We start from the raw sequence: 15955 nt of genomic DNA, 5'->3' as shown, positions 1-15955 counted from the left end.
TTTGGGGTGGGAGTGGGGTGGGGTGGAGGCTAGCCCGTGAGAAACCCACACTTCCCTGCTCCTAACAGCAGTCGGTCAGAGTATGTCTCCTTTTGTCTGTTTTACAAGTGGGGCTATGCAAGTCTTGGATGGCAAGAATGGTTTTGCCATCCATATGTGTCAGGTCGTCCCTGCTTGCACGTGCCCAGGGTGGGAAAACCTCCCCTCCCCCATTCTAGGAGTCCTCACCTCTCACTGTTCTTCCTGGCCCCTTCCTTGAATGCCGACTGCTCCTTTCCTACCAAGTCTCTGATCCCCAAGTTGACTCTGGCTGCCCGAAGGGTGACTCAGGCCCAGTGTGCGGCCGAGGTCCAGTGACAGTGACTGCAGGCACAAGGGCACGGATCGGCCAGGAAGGGCGGGGTACTTTCTCACAGCGCCAGCCAGCTTTGGGGCTGCGTGAACGACCTCGGGATCTCTGTAATCCCAGGCTGAATTCGAGTGCACACCTGCCTCACTCAGAAAGCCCTAAACAAACACACCCTCCTGCCCCTGCTCCACACCCCTGTCAGCGAGCCATCCTCTTTTTAAGTGTTCTCTTTTTTTTAAAAAAAAATTAAAGTTTATTGCTTATTTTTGAGAGAAAGAGAGAGAGAGAGAGAGAGCAAGTAGGGGAGGGAGGGGCAGGGAGAGAGGGAGACACAGAATCTGAAGCAGGCTCCAGGCTCTGAGCTGTCAGCACAAAGCCCGACGCGGGGCTCGAACCCACTGACCCTGGGATCATGACCCGAGCTGAAGTCGGTCGCTTCACCATGGTTAAGCGTCTGACTTCAGCTCGGGTCCTGATCTCCTGGCCCAACAACCTCTTTGATGAGAGTGGGAACAGTGGCTGGAGGACAAAGGGTCACCGAGGACAATAGCGGAAGCTGGGGGGTGGGATGGCAGCCAGCTTTTAGACTTCGCTGTCTGGTAGAGTCACCTTGCTCCACCTCCTGAGTCCAGCCTATGTGGGCAGCAGCCGTCTCTCCCTTTTCTAGGGAATGACCCTCATGTGTGCTTCTGTCACTCCAGGAAAAATCTGCCCCTGCAGACGGGAGGCATGTCTACCTTCGGTTTCCCATGTTACAGTTTGAGGGGCTTGTGAACTTCTGGCAATTCTGACTTAATAAAGGCACAGACTATGGCTGTAGTCTAGAACTTTCTTCCTGTTTGGCTTGGGTTTATTGTAGGATGTGTAATTAAGTTAATTTGCTTTTAATGAAAAAAAATTAAACAATTTTTGTAGGTGCATACCTTATTTTTTTAATGCTTCAGGTTTTTATTTAAATTCTAGTTAGTTAACATATAGGGTCATATTGGTTTCAGGAATAGAATTGAGTGATTCGTCACTTACATACAGCACCCAGTCACAAGTGCCCTCCTTAATGCCATCACCTACCTCGCCCACCCCCATCAACCTTCAGTTTATTCTCTGTATGTAAGAGTCTTTTATGGTTTGTCTCTCTCTCTTTTGTTTCTTTTCTCTATGTTCATCTGTTTTGTTTCTTAAATTCCACATTTGAGTGAAATCATATGGTATCTGTCTTTCTCTGACTGACTTATTTTGCTTAGCATAGTACCTTCCAGTTCCATCTAGGTTGTTGCAAATGGCAAGATTTCATTCTTTTTGATTGCGGAGTAATATTCCCTTACACACACACACACACACACACACACACACACACACCACATCTTCTTTATCCATCAGAATGGCTAACATGAACAACACAGGAAACAGCAGATGTGAAGAAAGGGGAACCCTCTTACACTGTTGGTGGGAATGCAAACTGGTGCAGCCACTCTGGAAAACAGCGTGGGGTTTTCTCAAAAAGTTAAAATAGAACCACCCTACTACCCAGCAATTGCACTATTCACCCAAAGGTTACGAAAATATGGATTCGAAGGGGGCACGCACCCTGATGTTTATACCCTGATGTTTGTCTACAGTAGCCAAATTATGGAAAAAGCCCAAATGTAATTACATTAATTTGGATCTGGTTAATTGAACGACACAGAATCGCTCCCTTGGGACAATGTCTTACCTAATTGGATACTTGCAAGGACGAGGTAATGTAAACAGAACAACCAATCATGTAACGAGAGAAAGGGCAGAAGGAGCAGAGACAGCTCTATAGAGCATGCTCGTTAAGGACCCTGTTGATGCCCTGTTGGATTATAAACTATGGTTCTGTAGAAGTTGCTGTATGTTTGTTTTTCTTTTTTCCTGCAGGTATTGTGTGAGGCAGAGTCACTGATGTCAAGTGGTATAGAGGTTAAGGTCATTAGACTTTGCAGTTAGACGGATAGGACTGGTTTCCGACTGCCATCACTTCCTAGCTGTGTGACCTCAGGCAAGTTGCATAACCTCTCTGAGCCTCAAATGCCTGCAGCCCTAAACTGAGCATAGCAACACCTCTTTTACAGGGTTGTTGTAAGGAATGGAACTGTTATCAGAAAAGCACCCAGTGTCCCGCACATAATGGCAACTGTAAATGACAGTCTCTTCTACCTGGAAAGCATTAAGCCCTTTCCTTTGTTTTATTTTTTGTCTCAGGGTGGTGTGTGCCTTAGCATTAGCTTCATGAGCAGTACCTCAATTGAGAAGCACCCACAGGCACAAAATAAGTTGAATGTTATATATCATCTCGCCCCAAATCCCTTCCATCCCCACTTGCGTTCTCTTCTAGGCTCTGGGCACGAGTGGACACAACTCCAGGTGCAACACCACATCATTTTCTCCTAGCATGGGAGTGTCACAGTCACAGACGACAAGGCACAATGGACATCTCAGGAGCCTCCTTGGGGCTTCACCTCTGCAGATATAAACCTTCCTCCTAGCCAGGAAGGTTCTCGTCAACCGTTCAGGGGCAAGAGGATGGAGCTGTGAGTGGGAGGTGTGGAGACCCAGGTGAGGCAGCCGGGGTCTGAGCTCAGGCTGCAATCCTGGTGGCCTTCCTGTCTCCTCTCAGGGCAGGACAGCCGAGCATCAGACCTCAGCTCCACAAAGGGGGTGGCGCCAGATCTCCTCTGCTCCTATAGCTGCAGCCCCAGACACCTGGAGTAGCTCTGCCTTCCTACCCAGCCATGCCCATACCTGCGGTCAGGGTGGAGGGCAGTAGACCCTGGGATACCAGTGCCCTCAGAGCCCCCTTGACCTGAATGGTCGGGTCAGCCAGGTTTGTTCAGGTGACCAATTCTGGACTGGCTGCTGTAGAAATTAGACAAGCGGCTTCACGCTGGGCAGGGTGATATGGTGAGAGGCCAGGGGCACCGAGCCTCTGGGATGAGACTGATGCGGGTTCCAGTCCTGGCTCCACCACGTGCTACTGCGTGACCTTGCGGAGACCCTTTAGGAAGACAGAATGGTGCCCTGTGTGCAAAGCACTCAGCACAGGGAGGGCACGAAGCTGGCGTTCAATAAATACTCATGGAAGGAGGGAGTGAAGTGTCAGCGGCATCCCTTGTAGGAAGTGGTCCTCGCTCTAGGGTGCTCACTTACTCCAGGGGGATGGACTACCCAGTGGGTTTTCTTCCGTGGACCTTCCATGGAGCCTGGGAGCCTCCTGTCTTCACGGCCACGGCTCCTCCACCCCCCTTCCACCTGAACCCTGACAGGTGGAGCTCCGCAGAGGCTGAGGTAGGTGGGACTGAGGGGGGGGGGTGTTACAGATCAGAAGGAGAGAGGGGATGGGGGAGGGGAGGGGGAGAGGAGAGAGCCCCCCGCCAGTCCATTCTTCCGTGCAGCCCCGTCCCTGGGAACTGGACCCACCGCCTCCTTCTTTGCACCCCACGGGCCCTGCCCTTTCTCTCTGCAGGGAGGGAGCTGTTCATTTCTGCCGTGGCCAGCTTTCCGTAGGTCATGGTCAGCTCCGGCCTGTGGGAATTACCCAGGCCCCAATCACTGCTGTGCCTCAGATTTGCAACGGCAGTCTCATCAGGGCTTTAGAAGAGGAGGAGGACCACAGATTTGTCTAATTTCTCATCTTAAGTGGCAATGGCAAGGTCTGGGCCGGGTAGGAATGAATGTCCACTGACCTACTACGTGCCAGGCCCCGTAGGTACGTAAGAGGCAGGTGTCGAGTTTCTAGATGAGAAGATGGTTTGAATGCATTCAGCTAAAGTGAGATAAGTCATACAGAGAAAGACAGATACCATATGTTTTCACTCTTATGTGGATCCTGAGAAACTTAACAGAAGGCCATGGGGGAGGGGAAGGAGAAAAAAAGAGAGGGAGGAAGCCAAACCATAAGAGACTCTTAAAAACTGAGAATAAACTGAGGGTTGTTGGGGGGGGTGGGAGGGAGGGGAAAGTGGGTGATGGGCATTGAGGAGGGCACCTTTTGGGATGAGCACTGGGTATGGTATGGAAACCAATTTGCCAATAAATTTCACATTAAAAAAATAAATAAAAATAAAAAAAAAACAATGAATGCATTCAGCTAGTTAGTGGCACCAGGTGGGATTTGAACACAGATCCATGTCACTTAGTGGGGAAGAGTTTAAGTTAGGGCTTAAAAACTAGGATTTTGCACTTATTTTCACTCATTTATTTCTGTTTATTTATTTTTGAGAGAGAGAGAGAGAGAGAGAGACAGAGTGCAAGCAGGGGAGGGACAGAGAAAGAGAGGGAGACACAGAATCCGAAGCAGGCTCCAGGCTCTGAGCTGTCAGCACAGAGCCCCCGACATGGGGCTTCAACCCTTGAACCATAAGATCATGACCTGAGCCGATGTCGGACGCTTAACTCAGGCACCCAGATGCCCCTGGGATTTTGTGTTAAAAACATTGCTCTGAGAAGGGGCTCACGGGCTTCACTGTTCTGCTAAAGGGGTCCTCAGCACCAAAAGAGTTACAAACTCCTGCCCCGAATGCGGGGGTCATTACAGGAAAACAGAACATGCCCTGTCCCGGTGGAGTGGAGGGAACAGCTGGGCAGCAAACGGAGCAGTGGGGCACACGCCGTAGGGATGGGACCCAGGCTGGAGAGCGCTGATCTAGAACCCCACAAACACAGACACGAACAGAGGCCAGAGAAGGAACCTGAGTCTTGAGGGCCAGAGACAGAGTTCTGTCTCCTCAGTCCCCAGCTCCACGCCTGGCACATAGTAGGGTCTCGACAACCGTGTCAAGTTGAGGTGAGTCTTGATCTAGGTTTGGAAGGCCATAAGGCTGGAATAGGGGTTTCTCCTTTTGTGTGTGCACGTGGGCCCCAAGTGTGCGTGGAGGAATAATAACGAGGAGAATAAACATGGGGGCAGCTTCTGACGGTGTACGATTATCATCTCGTTGCATCTTGAGAGGAGCTGCAGGTAAATGTTTGTATTATTTCCAACTTCCGGGGGAAGCATCTGAGCCCAGGGCAGTGACTCGCTCCAGGTTTGCGGAGCAGGGGAGGGCGGGCCCTGCACTTGAACCCAGGCCCTCGGTTTCCAAAATCTGTGGAATGAGAGAATGGGCAATGGGCCATCTTGTGTGGAGCCGGGGGGGAGCCCCTGAGAGGCTGTTGAGATGGAAGGGGCAGTGGGTGGGGGCCCCTAAGGGCTGGGTCCAGGCAGGGGCCTGTGATTCAGGAGGCCCTGGGGCACCGGTTCAGGTTCTCCTGGAGGGGAGTGTGTTGGGATCCTGTAACCTGTGCCCTCCGAATGACATCTGTAGGTGTGTTTAGTGACATACTCAGCAGGTACGGGAAGGATGGGCCTGTGCCAAAGGCCAAGCCCAGAGATGTTTCAGATTTTTCCCTTTATGCCCCTGCAACCAAGCCCTGCTGCTTCAGCACATATAAGAGACCCAGACTGGGGCTGCAGCATTCACGGGCCTGGCCCCTCGAGTTTCTCTGAGAAAGCCAAGCTCGCTCTCCTCTCCGCAACCATGATCTCCAGACAGCAGTGCGTCCGAGGCGGGTCCCAGGGCTTTAGCTGTGTCTCGGCTGTCGTCGGCGGGGGCAAGAGGCCTGCCTTCAGCTCAGTCTCCACGTCTGGGGGCACGGGCCGCTGCTCCTCTGGGGGCTTCGGCAGCAGGAGCCTCTACAATCTTGGGGGGAGAAAGAGCATCGCCATCAGCATGGCCGGGTCCCGGCAAGGCGCTGGCTTCGGGGCTGCTGGAGGTTTTGGCGTTGGCAACTTTGGTAGTGGATTTGGGGGTTCTTTTGGTGGACGGGGTGGTCCTGGCTTCCCCGTCTGCCCTGCTGGGGGGATTCAGGAGGTCACCATCAACCAGAGCCTGCTGACTCCACTCCACGTGGAGATCGACCCCGAGATCCAGAAGGTCCGGACTGAGGAGCGGGAGCAGATCAAGACCCTCAACAACAAGTTCGCGTCTTTCATCGACAAGGTGAGCCACCCCTTTGGCCAGACACGGTGCTAGAAACCAGGGGTCCTGTGTCCTGGGCTTCCAGACCTGAGCCTGCCACAGCGTTGGGAACCACTGAACTTCTCTGGGCCTCTGTTTTCCAGCCGTTAAAGGGGGCTCATTCCTCCAAGTCTTCCTCTTTTGTCCATGGGGGTGGGAAGACAGGCTACTCAGAGCAATGCAGTGTTGGGAGTCTTCTTAGACGTGCTCTGTGACACTGGGCAAATTGCTCAACTTTGCTGAGTCCAGGCATCCCTGTTATACGGTTTCCCTGGGTGCATTGTTTCCCTGCTGTTTTCTCAGGTTTGGTTTTGGAAGTAACGTGGCTAATAATCTAATGATTAGCCAAAATTAGTTATAGTTAATATAAGAATTTAACTATTGGCACTTTTGTTGTTGGAGCAGAAGAAAACCACGCTGGTTTCCCAAAGGCAAAAGGGACCAATGGGACCCTGGAGAGTCATCTTCTTCATCCTCCTGACTCTGGGCAGACTTGCTCATTTCTGGGTCTGTTAGAGAGGAGGGGTTGGGTCTCTCCTTTTCTCTTTGTACTTTAACTTCCTTTTCCATGCAGGGTCTAGAGATTCAAGTCCCCCCCCCTTTTTTTTTTAGATTTATTTATTTTTGAGAGAGAGAGAGAGAGAGAGACGGAATGTGAGTGGGGGAGAGGTAGGGAGAGACGGAGACACAGAATGCCGAGCTGTCAGTACAGAGCCCGATGCGGGGCTCGATCTCATGAACCGCGAGGTCACCACCTGAGCCAAAGTTGGATGCTCAACCGACTGAGCCACCCAGGCACCCCTAGAGATTCACGTCCTTGAAGCTCAGTTACAGCCAAGTATGATGGATGATAGCAAGCAGATAAGCCCAGATTTCTAAGTCATCTGAAGATTAATGATTTAGTGGATGAGTGTAGTACATTTAGTCAAGGGTGCCTTGATTGTCTGTGCATCGAAATCTCAATCCTCTTAGAACGTACAGGGCAAGAATGAACAATCTTGGAGTAGACTGAGTGGGAACGTTTTCTCTTCTTACTAGTTGGATAAGCCGTCAGTAGCTTAAAGAGGCTTTATGGTGACTCTAGGACACGCAGATATAAAAGCAAGGCCCAGAGTTCGGTGCTTCCTTGTCTCATCTCCCCTCATCGCATCTTGTGGGTTCAGACTGTGATCAGTCACCCTTACCTGCTTTTCTTTCAGCTCTGAAGCACATACAGTGGGAATATTGTGCCAAACTGCTACCTTGGCTTATCTTGTTGGATCTCTTCGTAGAGAGAGGGAAGGTTCAGGGAAGTCCCCTTGGAGAGTGAGCCTGGCCGAGACTGGGAATGTGTCTAGGGCCTTGGTGCTAACTATTGATACTCAGTTGTGCACAGGTTTAAAGAGACACCTCAGGCCCATTTATTCCAAAAATCTTCAGCGAACTTATCGTGCCTTTGCCTTGGGTCAGCATCACTTTGAATGCAAGAGTTCCCAGACTGTGGTTTTATCTCCTAGTTTTGTTTATTTTATTATTGCATAGAAGTTCAATGTTCTTCTCAGCAAGTTGCCTCAGGGCCTCTGGGTCCCTGTGGTCAGGAAGTGGTGCCTGCAACACATGCGTTCCATTGTTGCCATGGAGCAGGGCCGCCATGTTGACCCCAATGGATGGTGCCTGGAGTTGTGACATGGTGGCCCTACTTGTATGGCTTTTGGGTCACCTGGGTGGCTGTGGCCAATCCTCCTGCCAAAGCTTCATTCAGGCCCTCATGGGCTGGCCGGTGCCTTTTTAACACAGGTGCGGTTCTTAGAGCAACAGAATAAGGTCCTGGAGACCAAGTGGAACCTCCTCCAGCAGCAGACGACCACTACATCCAGCAAAAACCTTGAGCCCCTCTTTGAGGCCTACATCAGTGTCCTGAGGAAGCAGCTGGATACCTTGGCCAATGACAAAGGACGGCTGCAGTCTGAGCTGAAGTCCACGCAGGACAGCGTGGAGGACTTCAAGACCAAGTATGTGTGGAGCACGGAGGGACACCGCCTGCCAATATCTGCCCAGCCACACCCCAGGGTCCCTGGGTTCCAGTCCAGTCATTTAGAATCTCAGCCTCTGAAGAGATCCCAAAAGCGTCAGGAAGGTTTTGTAGTTTGTTCCCCTGCATCCACATGGTCCCATTAAAAAATGGTGTGAGGCCTTGTTGCCCCAAATAGAAAATGAGTGATGCATTTGGGGAATTGGGCTTGCTGCATACAAACAAGATCAGAAACTGCACAGATGAAAAGTAGTAGGACATGGTCAGAAGAATACAGGTTGTAGAGACAGACAGACCTTGTTTGAATACTGATTCCTCCACTTACTAGCTGTGTGATCTTGGGTAACTTGTTTAACCTCTCTGAGCCTTAGTTTTCTTCATCTTTAAAATAGGTTAATAATCCTACCTTTTAGCTTTTGAGAATTAAATGAAATTAAATAAGATCGAGAAAAGAGGTAGCATAGCAATGGATATAACATGAACATTTAATGCAGTACCTCTTACTATACTTACTATGGTGTAGACCTGAGAAAATACTGATCCGCTCTCTCCATTCGCTCTCACACCAAACAAAGAGAGCTGGAGCACTGGCAGCATTCCTGAGAATTTAATCCACCAAAGGGTCAGCCCTTCTATAAAGATAAAACCAACCAGACCATGCGGGGTTCTCCTCTTCACGCCTTATTTCTTGAAGACAGTCTTTATAAAGTTTGCTTTTTCACTTCTCTGAATAAACCAGGGTCTAGACTGGTCTCTCATACATGGTAATTAACAAATGTAAGTTGAATGAGCATTTGCATGAAAACAGCAAAATGCAGCCAATTACTTGGATATTTCCAAAGAGTTAGATGTTTGAAAGCCATCAGCAGAGATCGGGGAAACACTAGCTCACTGTGCGGCTTTTGTCTTTTCCTTCCCACCCCTCCCCCCAGGTATGAGGATGAGATCAGTAAGCGGACGACTGCCGAGAATGACTTTGTGGTCCTCAAGAAGGTAAGAGATGAAGGGTGGGAGGGGCTATGAGGGTATCCCTTCCCTCGAGAGTGGTCTTTGGCTGGAATCATGGGTTTGGTTCATCTCGGCCTCATCTTTACTCCACTTGGTACTCTCCAGATCTATGTGGTCAAAGGAGTGGGTAACTGCACCAGACCCTAAGGAGCTGAAGTTGGGAATAAAAGCCCACTTGGATAAGTAGTTTCCATTTCTGCAGCTGGCTTTAGGGGCAGAGTATGTCAGACGATGAGTCCTTTGTCACCTCACCTGTACTGAGAAGACTTCCCTACATGCTTCTTTGTGTGTCATCTTTGTGTGTCACTTGACATTCGTTCCCTTGCCCCGCTTGTGATTTCTGTACCTTTGTCTCTTATCCCCCACCTCTGCAGGATGTGGACATCGCGTACATGACCAAGGTGGAGTTGGAGGCCAAGGTGGATGCTCTGAACGATGAGATCAACTTCCTGAGGGTCCTCTTTGCTGCGGTGAGGACTCCATCCCCGTCCATTCAAAGAAGGCAGTCCCTCATGTGTGAGGCTGCTGCAGGCATTCACAGTTCTTTGAAAGGACTCCAGCTCCCTTACTTGCTGAGGGCACTCCCAGCAAGGTCATGGGTAGAAAGAATTGAAGTGAGAGACTCAACTCGGAGGTTTTTGAAACCAGATGTGGTCTTAGGAGGAGTGATTAGATCCAAGATTGCATGGGATGGAATGTCTTGCTGTCCAGCGTTTCCCTGGTGAAATGAATCCATTCATTGATCACCTGCTTATGGTTCCCAGAGAGCAGCAAAGACCAGAAGCATTACTTTTTTTGTCTTGAAATGTCACCACCAATCACCTGATTTCTACATAAAAACTTACCGCTCTCCCTACACATTGGGATGCCAACCCTACTTCCATCTGAGTCTGTGGCATGGCCATTTCCATCACCGCAGTGGATTTCTGGTGTCAGAGATTAAGGAAGACTCTGGGGAAACTGACACGAGACATTTTCCCTGCAGGAGCTGTGCCAGATGCAGACTCATGTTTCAGACACGTCCGTGGTCCTGTCCATGGACAACAACCGGAACCTGGACCTGGACAGCATCATCGCTGAGGTCCGCGCCCAGTATGAGGAGATCGCCCAGAAGAGCAAGGCGGAGGCTGAGGCGCTGTACCAGACCAAGGTGGGTATTGGGGACCTCTCAGGAGCTGGGGGTGGTTTCTGGGACTCTGCTTTTGATGTTTGTGAGCAGGTGATCACCACTCAAGCCTGAGAGATGTCAGAGATGAACTCATGTCCCGGGCATCACTGGTCCTGGTCTAATTTGAGATTACATGATATTTTGTATTATCCTTGCCACCTATTCTTGCTGACTTCACTTGAGAGTAGACCCTACCCAAACAGCCCTGACCCTTCATTCCCTGTGTTTTCCTGGATATTAGGTCCAACAGCTCCAGATCTCAGTTGACCAACATGGTGACAGCCTGAAGAACACCAAGAGTGAGATCTCAGAGCTCAACAGGATGATCCAGAGGCTGCGGGCTGAGATTGAGAATGTCAAGAAGCAGGTAAGTGTCACCACCTTCTAGCCATGGAACAGGGCCAGGGCAGGTGTCTCCATAGCAGACAAACAGATCTGGTAGCAGGCCAGGAGATCCTAAGCTTGTGTGCAGGGGATTTGTGACTCCTTATGTAAACCACACTCAGGTCTTCTTAGCAATGTTCTACTTAACCCGACATGACACCCTGGTAAATAAGGTTTCTTGGCTCTTTTTCATTGGTTTTTGCTCATCTTTATCTAATCAGTCTGGTAGGGATGTTGGCGGGCCCTGGTGGTAGTAAAGGAAATGTATGAATAGGACAGGTGGGGAGAAGGACAGAATCCTGACATCTTAGCCCAAGTGAAGCTGGCACAGCAGAGGGGCAGATAGAGAAGGCTTGACATTAGGGCACTGATGATTGCCTCTTCAATGCTGTTGTCTACAGTGCCAGACTCTGCAGGCATCCGTGGCTGATGCAGAGCAGCGTGGGGAGCTGGCCCTCAAAGATGCCTACAGCAAGCGCACAGAGCTGGAGGCCGCCCTGCAGAAGGCCAAGGAGGAGCTGGCCCGGATGCTGCGGGACTACCAGGAGCTCATGAGCGTGAAGCTGGCCCTGGACGTGGAGATCGCCACCTACCGCAAGCTGCTGGAGGGCGAGGAGTGCAGGTGGGACGGGCAAGGCAGAGAGGGAAGGTGAGGGACGGAGATATTCTGGAGCCTTGAGTTTGCACCTCTGCTGGGCCACCTGCTTCAGTGCTGCATGGGTGCGTTATGAAGCAGGGCAGTGTGGACAACAGGTTCACATTCAGACCTTCAACTTGGCTACATAAGGATGGGATATGTGTTTGAGACCCGCTCATTGAACGGAGCCTGGCTCCGGGCTCTGCTGTGACTCACTGCTCTTTCTCTCCCCCACAGAATGTCTGGAGAATGCCAGAGTGCCCTGAGCATCTGTAAGTACCTTCCACCCCTTCCATGGCCTTTTGTTCACCCTGGTTCGGGCGAGACCCCTGGGTGCCAGTGTTGTTGGAATAACCATACCCTTTGTGTCTCTCCTGCAGCTGTGGTTGGTGGTGGCGCTAGTGCTGGGACCATCGGCGGAGGATTAGGAAGCTGCTCTGGGTTTGGCCTGGGCAGTGGCTTTGGCTCTGGCTCCGGAAGTGGCTTTGGGTTTGGTGGCGGTGTCTGTGGCAGTTCTGGCAGCAAGATCATCTCTACCAGCACCATGATCAAGAGGTCCCACCGATAGAGGAGACAAGGTCCCTGCAGCCCTTGAGCCCAGCTGGGCCCAGCCCTGGTATCTCTGTGCTTCTTTCACCCCTGCCTCCACCCTCCCTCTCTGGGGCTCATCCTCCCAGTGTCACCTCAGTGTGGACTCTGCCCTCCTGGAGTTTGGTATCTTCCTCTCGATTTGGTCCTGGTTACCACCTGGAATGAAAGGGGTGTCAGCTGATTCTTCACCTCCTACAGGCAGAGGAGAACACAACCAGGGTCACGTATGTCCCCTCCCAGCCCGTGGCCCCAGATATCTCTCTACATCAGGACCAAACTCCTCTGTTAGTTGGCAGCAACCTGGCCTGCAAGGTCAGGACAGGAACCACTCAGGGTCCCATCCACCTCTTCTCCTCCCCTCTATCCATTTTGGGTGAATCTCTAATAAAACGCTTTTGTCATTCACTCTGAGTCATTGTCCTTGTTCCCTGGGGAGAAGTCTCCAGAATTCAGGTGGGAGCAAAGGAGGCTGGGGCCTGAGGGATATGTCTGCACAGATCAAGGTCATCATCTAATCTGGGGAAGACGTGCTGTGTGTGGAGTCTGAAGGCTGCTCCAGAACAGGGGCACAGACTCCCAACAACCAACAAGTACACAAAGATGGAAGACAATCAGAGCAGGTCCATCTCAGTGTGGAGGCTGCAGTGAGCCTGAAGGGAAGGGGTAGAGGAGAGGCAGTCAGGGGGTCTCCAATGAATATGGAATGAGAGGTTAGGGAGCTTATGGAGAGTTTATACTCAGTGTCTAGCAAGGCCTCCCAACTTTCATGAAACTCCACGCATGGGACTCAATCTAACTGGACCAGCAAGGGTTTCTGGAACTTCTTCCAAGAATCAACAAGATCCCGATTGCTGGATGGAGGGATGGAAGCATGTTGTTCTCGCAGAGCTTTCATGCCCTGCCCACTTTCCCATCTCAGGTGATTATGTCTAAGGTTATGTCCATACTGCTGTCCCTGAGTGGTGAGGACGTGGGGGACGGGAGGCAGTTCTGCTAGAGCGGTAGAAGGCGAGGCTGCCTGATTGGGCCAGCCCTGGAGAAATGAAGATGAGGTGAGGGCAGTGAGAGGTGGGGGTCTGGTTATAGCATTTGTGGACACCCTGTTTCTATATTGGACCAATTTCAAGCTATGCCGAGGAGCATAATTTTCCTGCACCGTTCCCCGTGTGGTCTGACCTAAATCCCTCCGACTGCAGATGCAGGAGGCACTCGTTCCCTTGGCCACTCAGTTGGAGCTTCCCACCCTGGACTGCCAGGCAATTCATTCAGACTCCAGTCCCCGCAGCACAGTGCCCATGGGGCCCTTATTGCATGCAGACAGAAGGGCACACGGGTTGCCCAGGGCCTGTCCCTGCCCAAGTGGCCTTCACACAGACCTGGAGGTGGGCTCAGGGCAGCATGGGCAGGCAACAAAGCATTAATCTCAGGGGCTTGTGCTCCCTGGGCTGGAAAGGCTGGTCCTTCTTCAGCCCTGCCCTAATCTCCCCTTTGTCTTGGGGCTCACCCCCATGTGTCAGACCAGGAAGTCTTTGACTTCTTCCCACCACTGAGCCCCTCCCCTGGGAACATGCTGAATTGGCTCTTTTCTAAGTTCCTGGAGCTGGGAGGAGGAGTCAAAGGTTAGCAGTAAGAGAGGGACTTCTCAAGTTCACCCACCAGGAAGGTTCGGGTTGTAATGGGCCACCCTGAGGAGCTGGGGGCAGATTACCGAATTTCTCATACCCGCTGAGCAAGTCAAGTGTGGGACTAGCCAGCCTGAGTGGCACCGCTAGGCCTCCAGGGCCTCTTTAGTTGGATATAATGGTTTACACAGGAAACTCAGGTCAAGTGCGTGTGTGTCTTTGAATAAATGTGTTTCTGCAGGAAAGTGGTTATGTGAGTTTGTTTGTGTTTCATTTCTGTAAAGAAGACTCCTGGTTCACCTACAAGAAGAAAAGCATTCCTGTTGGTCTCTGTTACCAGAACAATCCAGGGGAGTGGATCCTGGCCATGAGCCATAGGTCTGGAGCTGGCTGGCTATTGAAAGGGGATTATTATTTGTGGGGAAAGTCCAACTCTGAGATGATAGGCACCGCTCTTCTCTTAGATCTTTGAACTGGATCTGGCCAGCTCTTTGTGTTCAGGGAGCTATGGAGACACAGACTGTATTACTTACCCTTTGGAAGGCCCTGCAGTCTCCACACCCTCCCCCCACCCCCAAATGCTTTAACGTGAGGAGTACTAAAACCACTTCTCACATTGTAATGGCCCAAATGTGGGTTGGCAGATGTTTAACTCATTATATTTGGTTCATCTGCCTTGACCCCCACTCTTCAAGCTCTTGACCTCCAGCCTTGGCTGCAACCTCACTGGTGGTTTGGCTCAGGCTCCAGGCTCACAAGCAATGACCTTATTTGCATAGATCCCTCCCCCTTTGCCAAGACCCTCTGCTCTGAGTCCAGCCCTCCCAGTTTCAGAAAATTCTTGCCAACACTTCTGAAGTCTTCCTGCCTTGTTGCTAGTAAAACTGAAGGATATAACAGAGAGGGATTTATTTAGTGTTGCCCCCTTGTGGGATTTTGGTCTTGCCTGCTATGGGGACTCAGGTTTTGGATTCTAGGACCAGAGGACCTCAGAATAAGGCAGGTCCACTGCCATGTCTTGAGTGATGGTCAAGGTTTAATGAGACAGCGATCTAGGGAAATAACTAAGGGAGCTGTGTCCTCCTTTGTTAGCCCTTGAGGCAAGGGAATAGTGGGTCCAGCCAGGGCAAAGAGAAGGAGCAAGCTGAAGGAAGAAGCCATTTTAGCACCTGTTCCACCCTTTTGCTGTTTGAAGGTAGAGACTTAACAGTCATCTTTCTATCCCATGGAAAGAAGGCTGGGAGTGTAGGACCATGGCCATGAAGGGTCTTGGTGGGAGCCCCAGGACTCAGGCTTGTTGCTGCCCATGGTTTCTTGCATCTGTGGGGTTTTTACTTGAAGTGCTGTGGATTTGGTCCTCAAAAATTCAAAGGAGAAGCTAGATGAGCTAGGAAGAGGTTTTAGGGAGAAAGAGTTTGGATTGCCATTTGCCATTCACCTGTCCGTCATCCACCATCCATCCATCTACTGTCTATCCAACTGTCCATCCAACCATCCACCCATCCATCCACCCATTTATTAGCTTTTCAATTTTCTAGGGCAAGGACTGTGTTTATTCATTTTGATATTTCAAGGCCAGTGTGCTTGTCACATAGTAGATATTTCACAAATGTTGGTTTAATGAACCAATGTGAGTTGGTTTAATGAACGGATGTCCTAGGCAATGTTCTAATAAGAATTAGACGATTCTTTCAAGGAGTTTTCAATCAGGGTAATGATGTCTAGATAAAAACATGCACATATATAACCTGGAAGAGATGGAGAGGGAACTCTGGGCCACTTGCTTTTGGGGTGTGGCCTTCAGGCCCAGGGTGTGCTTTGGATTCACATCTGGGAAGTGCCACATGTGCACCTCTCTCCCCTTCAGGCAGCTATAATGCTAAACCTTGGCCCTGCTCTGCCTCCTTTCCCACTCTTGTTTACTGTGAGCAAACGTTCTGGGGCCCAGCAGGTTTGTCGTCACTCCCTTATTTCCTGGTAGAATCGTCTTTCCCCTAGCGACATCCATTCCTTCGATATTTGCTGCGTGCTTTCCTTATGCTGGGTGCTGTCTCCTTGGACTAATTACATAGTATCCTGTGGTCCCCTTATTTCCCACCGTGATAGCACCCTCTGCCTGGTGTCCAACTGGATTCCCTCAAAGCTGCAGCAGAGAGGAGAGCCCTGCT

At 50.8% G+C, this 15955-nt stretch overlaps 1 protein-coding gene across 1 annotated transcript; it reads left to right on the top strand.

Moving 5' to 3' along the window:
• The first annotated feature begins 5886 nt into the window (after positions 1 to 5886).
• KRT4 (keratin 4) lies at positions 5887 to 12142 on the top strand. Its single transcript, XM_047066031.1, has 9 exons — positions 5887 to 6348; positions 8143 to 8357; positions 9310 to 9370; positions 9760 to 9855; positions 10371 to 10535; positions 10795 to 10920; positions 11339 to 11559; positions 11812 to 11846; positions 11955 to 12142. Exons 1-9 carry the CDS (start codon positions 5887 to 5889, stop codon positions 12140 to 12142), a joined length of 1569 nt encoding a protein of 522 aa, XP_046921987.1.
• The last annotated feature ends 3813 nt before the right edge of the window (positions 12143 to 15955 follow it).

The sequence above is a fragment of the Lynx rufus genome, unplaced genomic scaffold (assembly GCF_022079265.1).
Source record: "Lynx rufus isolate CCGP_SWC_20201006 ecotype Redwood Valley unplaced genomic scaffold, mLynRuf1.p SCAF_7, whole genome shotgun sequence".
NCBI lineage: Eukaryota > Metazoa > Chordata > Mammalia > Carnivora > Felidae > Lynx > Lynx rufus.
Note: the sequence above shows the minus strand (reverse complement) of the source record. Positions and strands in the feature narration are given on the sequence as shown.